This window comes from Cynara cardunculus, assembly GCF_001531365.2.
Source record: "Cynara cardunculus var. scolymus isolate 2C chromosome LG 5, CcrdV1, whole genome shotgun sequence".
Taxonomy (NCBI): Eukaryota; Viridiplantae; Streptophyta; class Magnoliopsida; order Asterales; family Asteraceae; genus Cynara; species Cynara cardunculus.
In genome coordinates, this window is record NC_037532.1 from 35,321,608 (window position 1) to 35,340,938 (window position 19,331).

Genomic DNA, 19,331 nt, shown 5'->3' on the forward strand with positions numbered 1-19,331 from the left:
ACTCCCTACAGGCGAAACAGACTTATGTATACCGGTTTAACGACACCCACTGGAGAAATGCACCTGCAACTCTCTCATACTCGAAATGCAGCGCCTCCATTTTCATCTTCTGTGTCTTCATCATTGAGAACCAATGTCATGGTATCTGATTCAGCTTGCACGCAACTCGAATAATCTGATAGGGTCTTAAAGATAACAACTAAAAGTTGTTATAGGTTTTGATATCTACTTAATTCATATTTGAGCAATTTAGTTGTTTTATGCCTTACTTAATTTGGTTAAAATTAAAGCAAATAATATGGATTTGAATACTACATCACTCGTCATATCAGAATGATAACTAGTTAATGCTTCAACCGCTTACCCGGGTACTTAAATGTTTAAAACTTTACATCTTAGGTACCACAATGAAAGTTTTGAAAGTACATTACCTAAAATAGAAATCAAGTTAAAGTACGTTATTTTTTCATTCAATTTGTCCAATTATGATATTTTTAAGGTCTCGTTTGGCATGTAGGATTAGATTGGATTTAGAATGAATTTTTTTCCAATTCCATGTTTGGTTTGAAGGATTATTCGGATTTGGATTTCATTGAACTCAGAAAAATATTTCATGAGATTTGATAGGATTTGTATGTAATAATATTTAAAATTATATTAAAAACATTTGATTTCTAATCAATTAATGAAAAATGTAATTTAATTATTTATAATTTGTTTTTATAAATTATTTATAAAGAATAAAATTCAATTACATTCCAAATCATACAAAAATCAATACACCAAAGATTTCAAATCTTTCTAAAGTCAAATCCCTCAAATTTCAAACAGAATTTAACCAAAATAACCAATTTATACACTCTACATTAACAAAATAACCATTTTTTAAGAATTTTTAAAAAATAACCACTAAATTATTTAATATTCACTTGTATCATTAATAACTATTATCTGGTGTATAGAATTATCAAACAATTTTTTGAGGCAACTTGTCTACTTATGTCTTATCAAACCCTAGTCATACCAAACATCAGATAGACAATTTATCTTGTATTGTCCAATTCTGTCATATTCAATCTCTAATCATATCTGTGTACCAAACGCTACCAAAAAAACAAAGACAAAATCAGATTTAAAACGTGAGATCTTGTTACCAAATTTTCACCTAATTTAAATAATCACATGTTATTTATATAAAAAAAACCTCAACGTTATTATTAGAATGAGGCTTGCATTTCACTCCACTCACTTTTTCAACTCCAAGCAATTTTGACTTTTGAGTCTTTCTTTTCAAGTTAAAGCTTTAAACGTTTAATAATATTTTTGGTTAATTAAATTAAATCAGTTATTAAAATATTATAGTTTTTGTCGGTAATTAAAAAAATCGTATTTTATTAATTATATATATATATATATATATATATTTAAATTTTCAGATCCACCATAATTATATTTAAAATATTATTTTGAGTTTTTTCTTTGATAATTTGAAAATAACTGAATAAGCCATGTCAAGAAATAAATTACCAAAGCGTCTTTGGTTAAGGGTGTGCAGAAAGTCATATGATTCAATATCAACCGAGCGATTCAATTAGAACCGACCGTCGTCATTGGATATCCAATTGTAATTGGATCGGATCGGATCCAAAATTTCAGCATCCAAATCGGATCGGTGGATTCTTAGATGGCAGTCCAACATCTAATAAAACCGAATTGATCCAATACAATGACCATCCAACTAGCATCCAATTAATAACTATATATAATTATTAATATTTTACGATTTTGTTTTTTTAATTGATATTTATATCCATTTTTTTAATAACTTAAGAAAATATACAAAACCAATAGTTCATTATCTAATGAATATTTCCGTTTTAATACTCAATCCGAGAGTTATCAGTATTTATCAAATCTGAATAATTGGTTGAGTATTGGATCGAAGGATTTGATAAATAAAATACGATCCAATGGATAGCCAAATAGTAACATCCAATGGATGGAACCGATCCGATCTAATCATCCACTGGATTTGGATCGGATCGGATCGGATGGGATGTCCAATGTTAATCGGTTTGGATCGGATAACAAAATCTAACATGCAATGGATGATCGGGTCAGATCAGATCCACCTACTCCATTGGATCTCAACCGATGAACACACCTACCTTTGGCCTAGCGGTACCGTAGTCTTTGGCCTCCTAGGAGGTCAGAGGTTCAAACCTCACCAAAGATGAGAAGAATATGTGAGTTCATTTGTTGCATTGCCGTATATAAATATTATACACTTCAATAAATAAATAAATTTGAGTTGGCTGTAATGTCATTTATCACGTCCGTATAGTAACCACTTAATGTTTAAAACAAGTTACTTAGGTTATCAGACAATCATTAATATTTGTATGAAGTTCGTTTTTTTTATTAACCTGGATATCCAAGCCGCTATGCGAGCCGATTAATCCCAGTGCGACCACCTGCTTGGTAAATGAAGTTCATTTATTTTAGAGTTCATATAATTTAAGTTGTATAAATATAAATTAATTTTGGTTTTGAAATATTAAATTGAAAATTTATTTATTTATTAGTTATCATTATTAAAGGTTTATAAGTGATAACAAATGATCATGTGAGAATAAAAGTTAAAATGAGAAATGTAAGAATGAATTTGGACCCTTGATCATTTGTAATCCCAAAACAGCCCATGAATTATGTTTTAAAAAGGAATTGATCTAGTGTATCTTATTAGTGTTGATCAAATGGTTCTCTTTGATTATGATTGATCCAAATGTGGAAATCTCTTTATACCTTTTTCACCATAACTTTCATTCTCAACGAAACCAACTCTCTCAAGTCATAATACTTTTTGTTCGTTTTTCATATCGAGAGCTGTACCAGACACTTAAAATTAGCTTGTATATTGTGTTTTCCATTTGCGTCGAAGTATTAAGAAATTGGGTGTTGTCACGCCACGTGGCACGACCATGGGAATAACGAAACAGAAAACGTTATGTAGTCTGACCATTCGTTCTATCTGTTCGAGTTTTGCTTTTATAGAGAAGATGAAACGCTCAAAAGGAAAGTTTTCATCAACTCTCGAAGATACTTCGGAATTCTATAGTAATTATTTTTTGTAGAGCATCTCCAGCAGATGATAATTTCTCTATTCTAAACTGTCGTTTTTAACATAGTGGGCCCCCCAGTAGGGGGCTCGCTGTTGAATAGTGATGGCCGGAATAGTGGTGCTCATAACCGGTCCCGGTCTCGGTCATCAAACTCGAGCCCGTTTAACTTGATCCATAACCAGTTATGGGTAACCAGTCCCAACAGGTCCCTGCCAAAAAGAAATATATATTTTTTTAATGATTGATTTTTTGAATACATTATAAATTTTTTAATTGGATCACTCAAATACACTTTAAAAATACGTTTTATTACAATTAAAATTATATTCAAATATTCAATTCTTTGAAAATACACTTATTCATCATCGGTATCATATGTCAGATTGATTTGAAGACTTCCGGTCTCTTGAATTCTTCTGATAGCCTATTGGTCATCAATGTCGAGTTTCTCATCATCGCAAAAAAAAGGTCATATAAACGTTTCCAACGGTCAAAAAACAGATCTTTTTTTAACTCACCGGGCCGGGCCGGTCCCACAAATCCATCCAAAAGCATAACCGGTCCCGATCGATGGTCCCTCAACCGGTCCTGGTTCCGATTCTTCTACAATCCCATGCTAGGCCGGGCCGATTTTAATGGTTTTTTAACGTGTGATTGTCGGTCATAATTTCTTTTGAGTAAATGCCAAAAAGGACAATAATTTTTCTCATAGGTTTTAATTTGGTCAACGAAGTTTTAAAATTTGTTAATAAAAGGATTGGTTTTTAGCAAATAGTTCAACTTAGAATACAATCATTAACCCATGGTTTTTGTCAAGTGAGTGTTTTTTTTAAGGTGAATCAAATACCTGCAAAGTTATTTAATGTGTTTTTAATCAGATTTTATTTTTTTTGAGGTATTTTTTAAAAGCTTTTTTGGTTGATGTCCTTTGTATTTTCTAATATCCTGAAGCACCCCTCAAAAATTACCATATGCATCTTTAATTCTCAAAAAAAATTGTGGTTGCAAAAATTGGTTGAACGGGTGCATAGTATCCTGCTGGGGCCTTCATAGATCCGTCAATGTTAAAATAACTAGGGCTGTAAACGAATCGAACATTCAACGAATCATTCGTGAACCATTTAGCGGGAAGTTCGTTTGTTTAATAAACGAACAAACATTAACACATTTTTTTGTTCATTTAAGGGGCCGTTTACCCAATACTTACTCGGTAAGTTCTTACCGGTAAAATTTAATACTACTATTTACTTACTGAGTAAGATTTTAGTCCACCAAAACAACATCGCATGTAACAATTTATCTGGTAAGCGCTTACCATGGTAAGATTCATCAACCTTACTTACTGGGTAAGATTCTTGTTCCTTACCATATTCATTCGGTTAGGTAACGTGACTTGGTAAACGCGTATTCGGGTAAGCATTTGATAAACGACCCCTTAGTTACATGAATAAACATGGACAATGATCTCGTTCATTCATTTATGTTCATTAATTTTTTTTTTCATTTATACCCGTTTACATTCATTATAGTTACACACACACACACACACATATATATATATATATAGAGAGAGAGAGAGAGAGTTAGGGGCTGTTTGGATCATGGGAATTTGATGGAATTGAAAGGAATTGGAATGTCCAATCCTTTGACCAAATTCCAAATATGATGTTTGGTTCACAGATTATAAGTGAAGGAATCTTTTCAATTCCTACAAATTCATTCGGTCATCGATTTCACGATGCCACTTGATGTACTAGGATTTCAAATTCCTTTCCTACGAATTCCTTAGCCCTCATCCAAATTTCAGATATTAGTAATATAAGTAAACAATTTCAAATTTTATCTGATGTTAATAATGTAATTTGGTTTAATGGTAATTTTAATTTAAAAAAAATGACAAAAAAATCCTAAAAAGTCATTTGTTGATATTTAATTCCGATTCCAAAGTTGAATTCCGTGAACCAAACAAAAAAAATTCCAATTTCGTTAAGAATTTCATTCCAATTTCATGCAACCAAACGCAATCACAAGGCATAGTCAAATTCCATCAGATTTCATTCCATTCCCTCAAAGTCAAATTCATTTGATAAATTCCAATTCCATCGAATTTCATTCTACGAACCAAACGCCCCCTTAGGTTCTTTTATTAATTTAATTTTTAGTGTTAACTATGTTAATCTAGTGGACCAATATGATTCATTATTTGTGATAAGTTTCAATAAAGTATTGATAATGGGATGAAGACATAATGGTAAATTATACATATACGTAGGTTACATTTTGTATTAGTTAATAACTGGTTACAATTTAAAAGTTGCTTATTATTGGAATTATGATTGATTATTCAAATTACACAATGTATTATTATTTAATAAAATTAATCTTGATGAAACTGTTAATTTGAGTGAATAAATCACAAGTATACATTTTTGAAAATGTGAATATTAATATACACAATGGGTAAATTGTTAATTCGAGTGAACAAATCACAAGTAAACATTTTTGAAGTGTATTGTTAATGTCGTTTCCGGTGATAAGAACGTAATGGAGGAAAAATATCGTGAAATCACCGGTGAACATATTTCCATAAATATATAATGTTAATTGTCTGTTAATATATGAAAATATGGAATAACCAAGTGAACTTTTGTGAACATTGTTCATATATTAATGAACATAACAACATTGTTCATAAGTGAACTCATTTCATATAGGAGGAGATGCCCATGTGTATATTAATGTTCATAATGATGAAGATTTTTTTTATTAATTATGACAATAGATTAATGTTTTTTTCGAAGTATATAATATTTATATACGACAAATGCAACAAATAAACTCACACACCCTCTTCACCTATGGTGAGGTTTGAACATCTGACTTTCTAGAAGGCCAAGGGCTACGATACCGCTAGGACAAAGACCCTTTGGTTAGATTAATGTTTATATGAATATTAATGTCATTATGGGGAGTTATAGGCTTTATGAATTTTTTTTCCAATAATACTATTGTTCATGTATATTCAACTTAGATGATAATGTAATATATTATTAGTTATTATAAAACTGTCATCATAAATGTCATCCATTGATTCACAAAATGGATGATTGTGATGAGTTTACAAAGTTAATACCATAAATTCGGATAACAAAAGAACATACCCCTATATATGTATGTATGTATGTATGTATGTATGTATGTATGTATGTATGTATGTATGTATGTATGTATGTATGTATGTATGTATGTATGTATGTATGTGTGTGTGTATGTATGTGTGTATGTATGTGTGTATGTATGTATGTGTGTATGTGTGTATGTGTGTGTATATAACACACACATATATATATATATATATAGAGAGAGAGAGAGAGAGAGAAAGAGACTTGAGATCATGTGAGACCACTTTTTATACTTGAAACTTGACAGTAAAACGTTGTGAATGTAACTTTCACAGTGTTTTTGCTGTGAAGGTTCGACATTTTTTTTACCTTCACAGTGAAGTTTCAAGTGTAAAAAAGTGGTCTCACGAGTCTCATGAAAACAGACTGGTATCACGTGAACCCAACCCTATATAGACTTGGGATCACGTGAAACGGGCATGTTTTCGTGAGACCTGCTGTTTTCGTGAGACCTGTGAGACCACGTTTTTACATTGGAAATTTAACATTAAAATGCTGTAAAGATAACATTCATAATGTTTTTGCTGTGAAAGTTAGTTTTTTTTTTTATCTTCACGATGTTTTACTGAAAAATTTTAAGTGTGAAAAAATTCTCACGAATCTGATGAAAATAAACTGGTCAAATAGAAACTCAACCCTACATGTGGGTGTTTTTCAACAAAACCAGGTGGACGAAAAGCCTAATTTACTCATGGCTAAATATATAGGGAGGTTAAACGTAATTTATCCAAACATTAGGGGTAAATTGTGTAACTTCAGTGACTTTATAAACATCTCCCCGCTTTCTTCGATTCATATTACAGATCTATCGCATATTCTTCTTCTAAAATCAACGCGCAAACACACCGTCTCTCCCTTCCTCCCTGTGGTCTAAACAGCAGCTAGCGATCAAATTGGTGAGATTATCGGTTCATGATTCTGTTTAATTGATTTGATCTTTTGTTTTTTATGTTTTCAATTGCATTATTCGTTCTCCAGATGATCGTATACGTTATTTTGTTGGCTTGGTGTGTAGTTAAGTGATTAGATCCATTTGCATGTGTTACTGCAAGTGTTCACCGAGAATAATTTGGATTTGTTTTTGTTAGAATTGCGAATTTTGTGGTGTCGGTTACTGATCGCAAGTATTCTCACTAGATCTGTGCTGTATGTGTACTGGTTACTCAACGTGTAGTTGGAGACTTTGTTGTGGTTTGATTAGATTTCTGGACTGTTCAGATCGAGATTATGTTTTGCGCTTTTTCTAGTTGTTTGTATTTGCAGCAGATCCGAGTATTCACCTAGAATCATGAGGTAGTAGATTTCAACCTAATGTTCTTCGCTCTCCTTGAACTGCTGTCTAGCTTTGAAGATAAAAATGTCATGCAGATTTGCACACTTGAATTTCATGTATATTGTGATCATTAGTAAATTTCTTGTGTGTTTGATGTATGAGGAGGTTGGGATGGAGGTGGTAGGATTTTAAAAAATGCAGACCTGGTAGGATCTTTGGGCACGAATTTCATGTCTTTTGGGGTAATTCATTTATTCTGTATACCGATAACAACATTTCCAATAGATTCTTTAAAACGGAGAAAATAGAGATTGTAAGCAAATTTTTTATTTTTAATGGATTCTCCAAAACGAAAAAAGCACGGTAGAATGTGTAAAGTTCTCCGAATTTGGAAGGTATGTGAGAATGTGTAAAATTCTATGTTGCAAAAATGATTTCCACGAGGGAAATAATTTTTTATTATATTCCTACAAATAATAAACCTTATATTAAATCTTCATGAGAGAGATAATATTTTATTACATATATAAAAATATTTATAGTATAATTAAGGTTGTAATTATAAAAATAGAAAATCTGTTAGAGGTGAATTTTGAGATTTTGAATTTTGATTCCCATTTTTGACAAATTTTGGGAAACAGATGCTCTGATAAAGTTTTTTATGATGTTACAAAGAGAAGTCATTAAGTTTTTCTATGTGATTTTAAGAGACTCATTTAATGTCATGTATGTAACGTAACTACGTAAGTGCTATACCACAGAACTAATTTTTAAGTTTGCATACGTATAAATGGACTCTGTTTCAGTGTTTATACTTACCCACCATTTGGCTTTATATGCTTATTATGTTCAGAATCCCGTTGAAGGAACACAATAAAATGGTGAAGATCTGCTGCATTGGAGCTGGGTATGTTGGGGGGCCAACTATGGCTGTCATAGCCCTCAAATGTCCCGATATCGAAGTCGCCGTGGTTGATATTTCTGTGCCTCGTATCACAGCATGGAATAGCGACCAGCTCCCCATCTACGAGCCAGGCCTTGAAGACGTCGTGAAGCAATGCAGAGGCAAGAACCTCTTCTTCAGCACAGATGTGGAGAGGCACGTATACGAGGCCGATATAGTCTTTGTTTCGGTCAATACCCCAACCAAGACTCGAGGTCTTGGTGCTGGAAAAGCTGCAGATCTAACATACTGGGAAAGTGCTGCTCGTATGATCGCTGATGTTTCCAAATCAGATAAAATTGTAGTTGAGAAATCAACCGTCCCTGTTAAAACAGCCGAGGCGATTGAAAAGATTCTGACCCATAACAGCAACGGAATTAACTTCCAGATTCTTTCCAACCCAGAATTTCTCGCCGAGGGAACTGCTATCGAAGATCTTTTCAAACCCGATCGAGTCCTCATTGGTGGCCGGGAAACCCCAGAAGGCCAAAAAGCAATCAAAACATTGAAGGATGTTTACGCTCATTGGGTCCCGGAAGAAAACATCATCACGACCAATCTATGGTCTGCTGAGCTCTCGAAACTTGCTGCCAATGCCTTCTTGGCACAGAGAATCTCTTCCGTTAATGCGATGTCAGCTCTCTGCGAAGCAACCGGTGCAAATGTTAGTGAGGTTTCATATGCCGTTGGTAAGGACACGAGAATCGGTCCAAAGTTCTTAAATTCCAGTGTCGGATTTGGCGGTTCTTGCTTCCAGAAAGACATTCTGAACTTGGTCTACATCTGCGAATGCAACGGCCTCCCTGAAGTAGCAGAATACTGGAGACAAGTCATCAAGATCAACGACTACCAAAAATCCCGTTTTGTAAACCGTGTTGTAGCTTCAATGTTCAACACTGTTTCAAACAAGAAGATCGCCATCCTTGGTTTCGCCTTCAAGAAAGACACAGGCGATACCCGAGAAACCCCAGCCATCGACGTTTGCAAGGGTTTGTTGGGTGATAAGGCCCGTTTAAGCATCTACGATCCACAAGTCACCGAAGATCAGATCCAACGAGATCTTTCTATGAACAAATTCGATTGGGACCATCCTCTACACCTTCAACCAATGAGCCCGACAACCGTGAAACAAGTGAGCGTTGTTTGGGACGCTTATGCAGCCGCCAAGGACTCCCATGCGGTTTGTATCCTAACCGAGTGGAACGAGTTTAAAACCTTGGATTTCCAAAGGATATACGACAACATGCAGAAACCCGCGTTTGTGTTCGATGGAAGGAACGTTGTCGATATCGAAAAACTACGGGAGATCGGTTTCATCGTTTACTCGATCGGGAAACCCTTGGATGGTTGGCTCAAGGACATGCCTGCTGTGGCCTAAATCATCAATATCATCTAATTGGTAACACACTTGCTCTACTTGATTCATTGCTTTCTTACTATACTATTACTAGCTACTATGATTTGGGTCACATTCCCTTTGCATTTGATCTTTTATTATACATTCTATTCAAACAAATGGTTCCTAAGATAGTGTTAGGAATTCCAAAAAGCAATTGCATTATTAGGTATCTTCTATGTATCCATGGGATCTTGTTGATGTTATCTTTTACCAAAAATAGAAATAAATAAACAGTTTTTCTTTTTTCTTTTTTAAGTATATATTTATACTTACCAAATATTTAGGGGCCGTTTACCAAATGTTTACTCGGGTAAGTGTTTACCAAATCACATTACCTTACTGGATGAATATGATAAGGACCAAGAATCTTACCCGGTAAGAGCGGGACAAGGACCAAAAGTCTTACCCGGTAAGTGAGGGCGACGACTCTTACCACGGTAAGTGCTTACCGGGTAAATTGTTGCATACGATGTTGTTTTCGTGAACTAAAATCTTACCTGATAAATAAATGATAGTGTTAATTTTACCGATAAACGTTTATCAGGTAAGTGTTTGGTAAACGGCCCCTTACATACGTTATTTACTTGAACTTCTGGGATGTACCACTTAAAAGTGTGATGGTCTAATGTACATATTAGTAAATGACTTGATAGCCATTGGGCATGTAGCTCAGTTGATAAAGGGTAAGGTGACTATGCACAAATACATTACACGTTCTGGTTTGAATCTCACGAGATGCAGGTTTGAATCCCTCTGCTCACCTTGACCGAGTTAGCTCACTAAATGCCTTCTCACATGTGGTGTCCGAGAACGCGTTCCATGTGGGTTGCCGATAGTCAACATTTTTGTCCAAATAAGACACTTAACAATCATATTAAAAATCCAAAAAAAAGGAGGGTATTAAGTTCATCGGGTTAGGTACTGTTCAAATAACCTTAACATAATTCCAACTTATTGCCTACAGTTTGAAAATTTTACAACTCATTAATCATCAGGTGGCTTCGGGTCGGACCGGATTGGGTTGGTTCGGTTCCTGTACACCCTTATTTACTAGTAACTCAAGTACCATTGGACAATGACTTTTTCTAATACGATGTTCGTTTTTGGTTGAATATTTTTTTTTGGAAAAAGAAATATGGGTGGTCAAATCTTTGGTCTCACGTGAACCCAAGCCATGTATTGTATATATGTATGTATATATATGTGTATGTATGTATATAGTTGTTAGAGATGCTGTTATATGATTTACAGATTTTGAAAGAATTTGATTAAATTAAAATGGTTAATAATTTAATTAAATTGAAATGGTTAGTTCTGTTGATGAAATTCTTTTGGTAACATGGATGGAATTCAGTTTCATCAGAATCTCTCAAATTCCATGGATTAATGAATCTTCCATTTTGTTTGGTAAACCCACAGATTCAGTTTCATTGTGTTTATTATAAATGTTCGAATGACGAAAAAACCTTTTCAAACTATTAAATAATAAATCATTTTTAATTATAAATGATAATCACAATATGTTTAATACATGGTAATTTATATACTTTTATTAGTATTTATAATTAATTATCGGAGATATATTTTATTAAGGGAACAAAAAAGTACTGAAATATCATTTTTCTTATTTGCATTCCAAAAATTAAAGCATCCGGGCCCCATTTGATCTCTCATAAAATTTATAAAACGGACTCTTTAAAGACCCCCTCAAAAAGGACAGAACAAAACTCGCCATCTCATCTTAGGCATGATGTGGGATAAGACAAAACTCATTGTTTCATGTTTTGTACGATACGGGACAGGGACAAGTATTAGGACCAGTGAGATTAAAAATGTTATTTTTTTGTTCCATCGAAATAGGTTGGAACAAGATAGAAAACTAAAAAAAAAGTATTAATCTACTCTCATTTGATATAATCCTAATATTGTTTTATTTTAATGGCCGTCATCGATAGCCACACCCATGCCACCGGCCACCACTACCGTTGTCGATCACCTCCCCCTCCATCATAACCATCAGCACCACATCTACCTCCACCACACCAACCACAAGGCCCACCACTATATTCTCCACGGGCATTATCGTCCACAATCATCATTGTTTGCCAGTCACCACCACCTCTACATCCACCACCATTGTCACTACAACAATCTCCATTGTGTCTCCGTTAGTTTATAAAAATCTTCCAAAATATAGTTTTTCTTTTGTACGAATTGAGTTTTTTTTTTTTCAAACTACCGTCGATTATATCAAATTTTTCATTCAAATTTGGTACTATTATATATGTAGAAGCTGGTTCAAATGTTAATCAAGTTTATTGAGTTAACTTTATTAACCAATCTTGTCCATTGATTTTTCCAGTAAACGGTTGTAATTTATCATATAAAAATTTTAATTTTTTAAATTTATAATTTCACAAACACATGTGACCTAAGTGGAAAAGGGTATTTAGTTTATAAAAATCTTCCAAACAAAATAAAATATAGTTTTTCTTTTGTACGAATCGAGTTTTTTTTTCAAACTACCATCAATTATATCAAAATTTTCATTCAAATTTAGTATTATTATATATGTATGTATTTATGTAAGTTAAAATTATATAAAAATATTTATAAATTAAATTATTTAAATATTACTTAATGTGTATCATTTATAACTATTATATGATATATAAAATATTAAACAAATTTTAAGAGGCAACTTGTCTAGTATTGTCTTACTCATATCAAACATTGGACAGAAAACTTATCATGTCATGTCATATCCGGTCCAATTATGTTTGCATACCCAACATAACATTATATTTATTAAATTTGAAAACAAAAAGGAATCAATACTTTCAAACAATTTATGTGAAAATGAGTAGGCGTGTTAGAATAAGAGTTAAGATCAGAAGCGTAACAAGTGATCTGAACATTTGATCACTTTTAATCTCAAACTCACTCATGAATCGTGCTTAATATGATGATTGATCTGGTACATCTCATTCTAATATGCATTCAAAGGTGAAGATCACATCTTACACTTCTCACCTTAACTCTTATTCTCACCAAAACCCAACCCTTATACATAAAAGGTTAAACATGTTATACTCAAAATGTTAAAAACTCTTTAAATCACTTTTGTTCAAACAAATAATTGAATCATTATTTTGACAACAATTTTGTAATTATATTTAATATAGTAATTGTTCATGACAAACAATTAGAGGATTAAAAAAATTGACGAATGCTCCCTCTTTAGATCTCCTATGTATCATTTTTAAGGTTATCTCTTTTTGAATTTAACAAAAAAAAAACAAAGAAAATAATAGAAGGATGTTATTATATGCACCTTGTTTATTTAGAATCAGATTAAGTTATACATTAAAAATACAAAAATAAGTTTTGATATTAATATGTATAAGAATAAAATTAATAGATAAAGATACACTTAACAATACTAGTTTAGGTATGACGCCAAGATAGATGTCAAACTTCTTTGTAAATCAAGGTTGTGAAGTTATGCTAATTATAAACTCCAAAATTTAAAAAATACAGTTTCATATCAAATCTAAAAAAGAAACCCAATATTAAAAATATTATTTTATACTCGTTATGCTAATCATATCCCCATGTGGCCACCGAGATTCAAATGCAATGACTCTGGTCTACTTGCAAAGCAGGTGGTCGCCCTGGAATTAGTCGGCTCACATAACGGGTTGGATATTCAGGTTAATAAAAAAACGAAAAATGAAAAAGTAAGGGATATAAAGTAATTAAATAACTAATTATAAAGATATAAATATAATTTGAAAAATTAAAAATAATTTGATTTTTAATATTATCTTATGATGAGAGAGGTTTCATGGAGCTTTAAACATCAAAACTTATACCTTTTAGTATTCGTCAACTATTCTCCACACTTATTAATATCATATAATTATAAGGGTGAATTTAACTTACAACTTAATGCAATATAGATGAGAGTTGAGATTATGTGAAACAAAACTGTTTTCATGTACGATATTTAAACTTGAAACTTTATAACAAAACACTGTGAATGTAACATTCACAACATTTTATTGTGAAATTTTAAGTGTAAAAATCGTGTCTTACGAAAACAGTCACGTAAACACAACTCATAAAAATGAGGGTAACATCTTGATCGATTTATTACAATGCTCTATTACATATTGGACCTGTCTAAATGTATATGATCATAAATGAATTATAGAAGAAAAAAAAGAATATATGCTTTCCAGTCCATGGGGAACAACACTCCAAATCTTAAAAACAACTTTCTCTCAAGTTTTCAAAGGTCCATTTACTCTTTTGCCCCTCCCCACTCCCTTCTTTCTATAATTGCTGATATTATCACCAGCTTCTGTCAAAAATAATAACACTACACACTCACATTGAACAAATACATCTTCAGTACAAAGGAGAGACCCAACTGCAAGACGAAAATACCGGCCACGATAAGGAACCATCGTTCACCGGCCGACACTATGTGGTTGCGTAGATTCAGTGCTACAAACAAAGCCGACATGATCCCTGCGACACCCGTTATCACCCATCGGAATATCTCCACCGGAACAACGGATAGGCACTGCCAACACAATCATCGATCACAAATGAGAAGAGAAAAAGAACTTAGGAGAATTTTACCGAATGCTGACTGGATAAGAAGTATAGAGAGGACTGAGAATCTTTCTCGGTAAGAGGCATAGTTAATACACTAGATAGAGTAAAAGACGCTTACCAACAATCCATTTTGATGGTCGAGAATGTTACCCAATAAGGTAAGTAGGGCCGTTTACCTAAACACTTACCCGGTAAGCGTTTACCGGTAAAATTCAACTCCATCGCTTACTTACCAGGTAAGATTTTATTCACCAAAACGCATCGTATGCAACAATTTATCCCGGTAAGCGCTAACCATGGTAAGAGTCGTTGCCCTCACTTACCGGGTAAGACTCTCGCTTCTTGTCTTCGCTCTTACCGGATAAGATTCTTAATCATTGTCATATTCATCCGGTAAAGTAATGTGACTTGGTAAACGCTTACCCGGGTAAGTGTTCGGTAAACGGCACCTAAGGGTGGTGAATATTGTCGGTAACCACTTACCGGGTAGGCCATGTTTAGCAACTATAAGGTAGCTTATTTTTTAAGCTTATTGAAAAAGCCGTGTTTGGTTATATCAACTAGCTCCTTGAAAAGCTTTCAGGAGTAGGGTTTTTTTTCCAAAGTGATGATTGTCATTTGAATAATCAAAACTTGATAATTTTACATTTATCTAAACTAATCGGGTTTTTATAGGAACTCTTTACTAACTTCTCCAAATCTGATTATTTTAATCTTAAATAATCAAAAAATCATAATCATAATCATTTTTTCGCCCAACACTCAAATGAGAATGACAAAAATGTAGAATAGCTTCAACCAGTCAGATGAGATGATCCAAGGGATTAATTAAAAAAGCTGGTTACAGCTTTTTTCCCAATGTTGTTATACCTTTTCATCCGTTTTTTGGTCATTCTCATTTGAACATTCCCCATGTAAAATATGTGATCTAAACTCATAATACACGAACAAATTTGAGAAAGAAAATCCTTACCATTGCCGGAATGAAGATAAAAAGGGAGTAGCCGTATAGACAGAACAGCTGAACCAATCCCGAGGGTGCCGAGAAGTACTTGAGAATTATGTACAAACATAAAGGGACCACAAGGACGTAGCCATAAAACACACCAGCAGACCAGGTTATGAGATTGATATCATAGTTCCACTCTTTATGCTGTAGCTTGTGAGCCAAATAAGTCACAAATGTACCAATTGAAGCTGCCACAAAGATTAAGGTAGTGCATATCCAAAAAGGTCCATACCTGATGATCATAAATGGAAATGAAGACCGTAATTTATCTATATCTCGATAGAAAAAATATATTTGCAAAATAAGACACAAAGAAGTAATCTTCATGGAAACAGTCACTCTACACTCTGAGATGAGAGGTCAGGTTTGTCTACATTTATAAGGAAACAGGTCGAACGGTTTAAAAGCCACCCAAAGTGTACTCTAGTGTTTATAATCTTCTAAATAATTTTATTCAAAGAAAATTGGATCATTGTTTTCAAGAGTTCTTCTACAATCATATTTAGTTATGTACGAAATTCTTAAAAAAAGGGGAAAGGAAGGTTGATGGGTCGATCCCACCCATTTTGTTGCCTATAGTCTTGAGAGAATTTATGTTGCATTAAAAAAAACCCCATACCAGAGGGTCATTGACCCAGCGGTATCCGAGTTACCAGTAGAGCGCAAATAGAGGTCAATAGTTCAAACCTTCCCACAATGAGGAGCGAGCATTTGCCGTATATAAATATTATGTACTAAAAACCCCATGCATGAGAACCTTAGCATATCAAATAGGTAGCCAGCCACATATTCCGACAGTTGACACCAGAATATATTAATGTTCGTATGACCTACAGCTCAGTAATCTAAAAGTTTTTTGTGTAACTAATACAGAAGAATGTATATTTTTATTTTGACAAGTATAATATGAACTCGGTATTTTAAACTCAGTAATGAACAGAAACGGAGGGAGAATCAACTTACAAGTCTGGGTTGCTAGCAGTCTTCTCGTTAAAGCTCCCTCCGAAAGGCAAGAGGGAATCTTTGATCCTCTCTAACACATCAGATGTGTCGACATCAAAGTAAGGCTGGTAAGCAGCAATCGTGAATATCTTAAACCAACCACCACTTGGTTGTGGTTCTGATGAACCAGATACCGGCTTTGAGAATGTATCTGCAGATACAGGCCGATTATTCTCTCTAGAAGAAAACAAAAACTAGAACAAACAGACTGAATAACAACATTAGAAATAAGTTCCCCTCCAATTAAATGTGGGGAAACAGAAAGGCAGAGAAGTCCATTATCCTAGAAATGCAGGCCTCAAACTTCTAAGACGATGAACTTCAGTCCTGACTTCCATATAGGCCGGCATGAAATTTCCTTCCTTTTCTTTGTTCAGTACCTTCCCCCCTTACAGCTACAATACGCTTTCAAGACCAATTGTCCCTAGTCAAAGAACTGGGAAATTGACCAAAATAGCCAATCGCCTCAACCAAATTCACTTTTTAGCCATTTTTCAATTAAAATTCCATTTTAGCAGAGTTTACGCAAATGTCCTACGCATTTGCGTAAAGCCTATTTTCAGATTAAAAAAAGAAAAGAAAAGAAGATCTCTAAAGAATCTGTGTAAACTTTAGCTAAAATGTGAATTTGATGCCAAAAGTGGCTAACCATGTTCATGATTTATCTGATTATGATTGTTCTGCAAATCAATTTACAAAAGTGTGCAGGAAAGATGATGTTCAAACCATCAATTTACAAAAGTGTGCAGGAAAGATGATGTTCAAACCATCAATTTACAAANATCAATTTACAAAAGTGTGCAGGAAAGATGATGTTCAAACCATCAATTTACAAAAGTGTGCAGGAAAGATGATGTTCAAACCATCAATTTACAAAAGTGTGCAGGAAAGATGATGTTCAAACCAGAGTGATTAGAATCATGACTCTTGGTTTCCAACTGGCTAGGGCTTTAGATTTGTTTCGATTTTGTGGATTTGGTTATGCTTCAATCTCAAGAAAAAGAGTCATGTTACATTCCCCTTACAACCTAGTCTCCTACCTTTTAGCACACAAATCAACGGAAGTTCAAAAACCTATCAAGCTAAGCTCCTAAAAGCACAATAAACCTTATATACATTTAATTATGCAATTGAACTAAATGAGATCCATCAGGTGAAAGCTAAACCAATAAATTAGCCAACTCAACCGAGATTTACCAAATTGGACTAAATAATTCAAAACAAATCACACTCTAATTAGAATTTAAAACACAGACCATCGGCATCACGAGGCGGTCCGCCATCGCCTGAGATCTTCCCTTGTGTTCCAGCCGGAGGAAAGGTTTGGAGACTTGCATCTGCATTAACCAATTTACTTCATTTGCTTACAAAATAATTCAACTGAAAACTATGAAAACTATAAAAATCAAAACCAAAAAAATGGCGTAATGCATAAAAGTACCGTTAAATTTCACAGCAACTTGTCCAGGAGGATCTGAAACGGCCTGCAAATCGATCAAAACACTAAATTAAGTTTCAGATCTAATATCAAAGTGAAAAAAAACGAAATTGAAGAAGAAGAAAAGAAGATTTACAGGAACAGATCCAGAAACATTCTGGTTGTCAATGGTTGTGTAATTTCCAGACATCATCTTTGCTTCTGCTGCTGAATCAAAAGTATGATACCGATTCGAACAGGACTTGTTGTTTTCTTTATTGATCTCTCGTCGGCGGTAAGGTCCGGTAGTTCGTTCGGTCGGTCGGTCGGTAGGCCGGCCGGAGTAACAGATCTGTGTTCACTTCGTCAAAAATTTCTCTGTGTGAGTCTATCACGTCAACAGCCTATATCACGAGCGAAAATCGGGTCGGGTCGACCTTTTGTCTTTTGTGGACATGCCCCGTATAAAATGATTTGATTATTTGAAGTCAAATTCTATTTCCGGTAAGAAACATTTTATGTGTAAATTACATTTTCAGTCCCTGTGGTTTGTTAACAATTACAATTTTTGCCCCTGTGATTTATAAATCTCAGTTTTGATCCTTATATTTTGTAATTCATTGACCACAATTTCCAAAATGGTTTTAATTTTGACTTAAACTACTTTTATATTGTTATTTGAAAAAAAATTGATTACTGACAATTCCAACCGGTCCCATATAAAACCAGTCTTTAATGACACCGATATGAGAGGACATTTTTTGACTCATCCAACAGTTGAGACTAGCGAGGGACCTGGGATTGAATCAACAACTTATCTTGTACTTGGACAAGATTGTGTCCAGCTTTTTTGGCAACTGAGCTACACGTCAAAGACTGTATGTAAATTATCAATAATATATGTGTTTAACTGTTATTTTTTAGGATAGTTTTGGGGACTATATACACATATCTCATACTTATGGAGTGATTTCTTAGGGGTCGTTTGTTAACCTCTTAAGAGACAACATCTGAATCGTTAATAGGTGAATCTTGTTTGACAAAAAAAAAAGTCTGTCTCTTAATGGTTCTAAAAACCTCTGAATGATTTTGTATCTTGGACATCTCTTAACCATTAAGCGCCCTAATTTCATTGTAAACAATTATATTTTATTTTTCACTATATCATAAGAGTCTCTTAATCATTCTGATCATTTAATCATTTTGCATTAAACCATTCAGCAACTGTCAAACAACTCCTTAATTCCAATTTTGATTATTAAGATCAAAATAGTTATTTTAAAAACAACATTCAAACCCTTGAAATCAAACATTATTTTGGCATATAAATAAACAACAAAATAAATGATTAATTAAAT

General features: G+C 33.6%; 2 protein-coding genes across 2 annotated transcripts; one reads left to right on the top strand and one right to left on the bottom strand.

Annotated features, from left to right (window-relative positions):
* The first annotated feature begins 7,107 nt into the window (after positions 1-7,107).
* On the top strand, positions 7,108-10,170 carry LOC112513351 (UDP-glucose 6-dehydrogenase 3). The gene is made up of 2 exons (XM_025119587.1): positions 7,108-7,200; positions 8,431-10,170. Exon 2 carries the CDS (start codon positions 8,456-8,458, stop codon positions 9,896-9,898), a length of 1,443 nt encoding a protein of 480 aa, XP_024975355.1. The 5' UTR covers positions 7,108-7,200; positions 8,431-8,455; the 3' UTR covers positions 9,899-10,170.
* Positions 10,171-14,049: 3,879 nt separating this feature from the next.
* Positions 14,050-18,357, bottom strand: LOC112513375 (protein YIPF1 homolog). Its single transcript, XM_025119609.1, has 6 exons — positions 18,131-18,357; positions 17,998-18,040; positions 17,813-17,893; positions 16,518-16,707; positions 15,519-15,786; positions 14,050-14,510 (listed from the first exon to the last, which is right to left on the bottom strand). Exons 1-6 carry the CDS (start codon positions 18,185-18,187, stop codon positions 14,304-14,306), a joined length of 846 nt encoding a protein of 281 aa, XP_024975377.1. The 5' UTR covers positions 18,188-18,357; the 3' UTR covers positions 14,050-14,303.
* Between the last annotated feature and the right edge of the window lie 974 nt (positions 18,358-19,331).

Coding starts and splice junctions, on each gene's coding strand:
- LOC112513351 (XM_025119587.1), top strand. CDS start 8,456: ATGGTGAAGATCTGCTGCATTGGAGCTGGGTATGTTGGGGGGCCAACT.
- LOC112513375 (XM_025119609.1), bottom strand. CDS start 18,187: ATGATGTCTGGAAATTACACAACCATTGACAACCAGAATGTTTCTGGA. Junction 17,894..17,997: donor AGTTGCTGTGAAATTTAACG/GTACTTTTATGC, acceptor TGGTTAATGCAG/ATGCAAGTCTCCAAACCTTT. Junction 14,511..15,518: donor TTATCTTCATTCCGGCAATG/GTAAGGATTTTC, acceptor TTGTGTTGGCAG/TGCCTATCCGTTGTTCCGGT.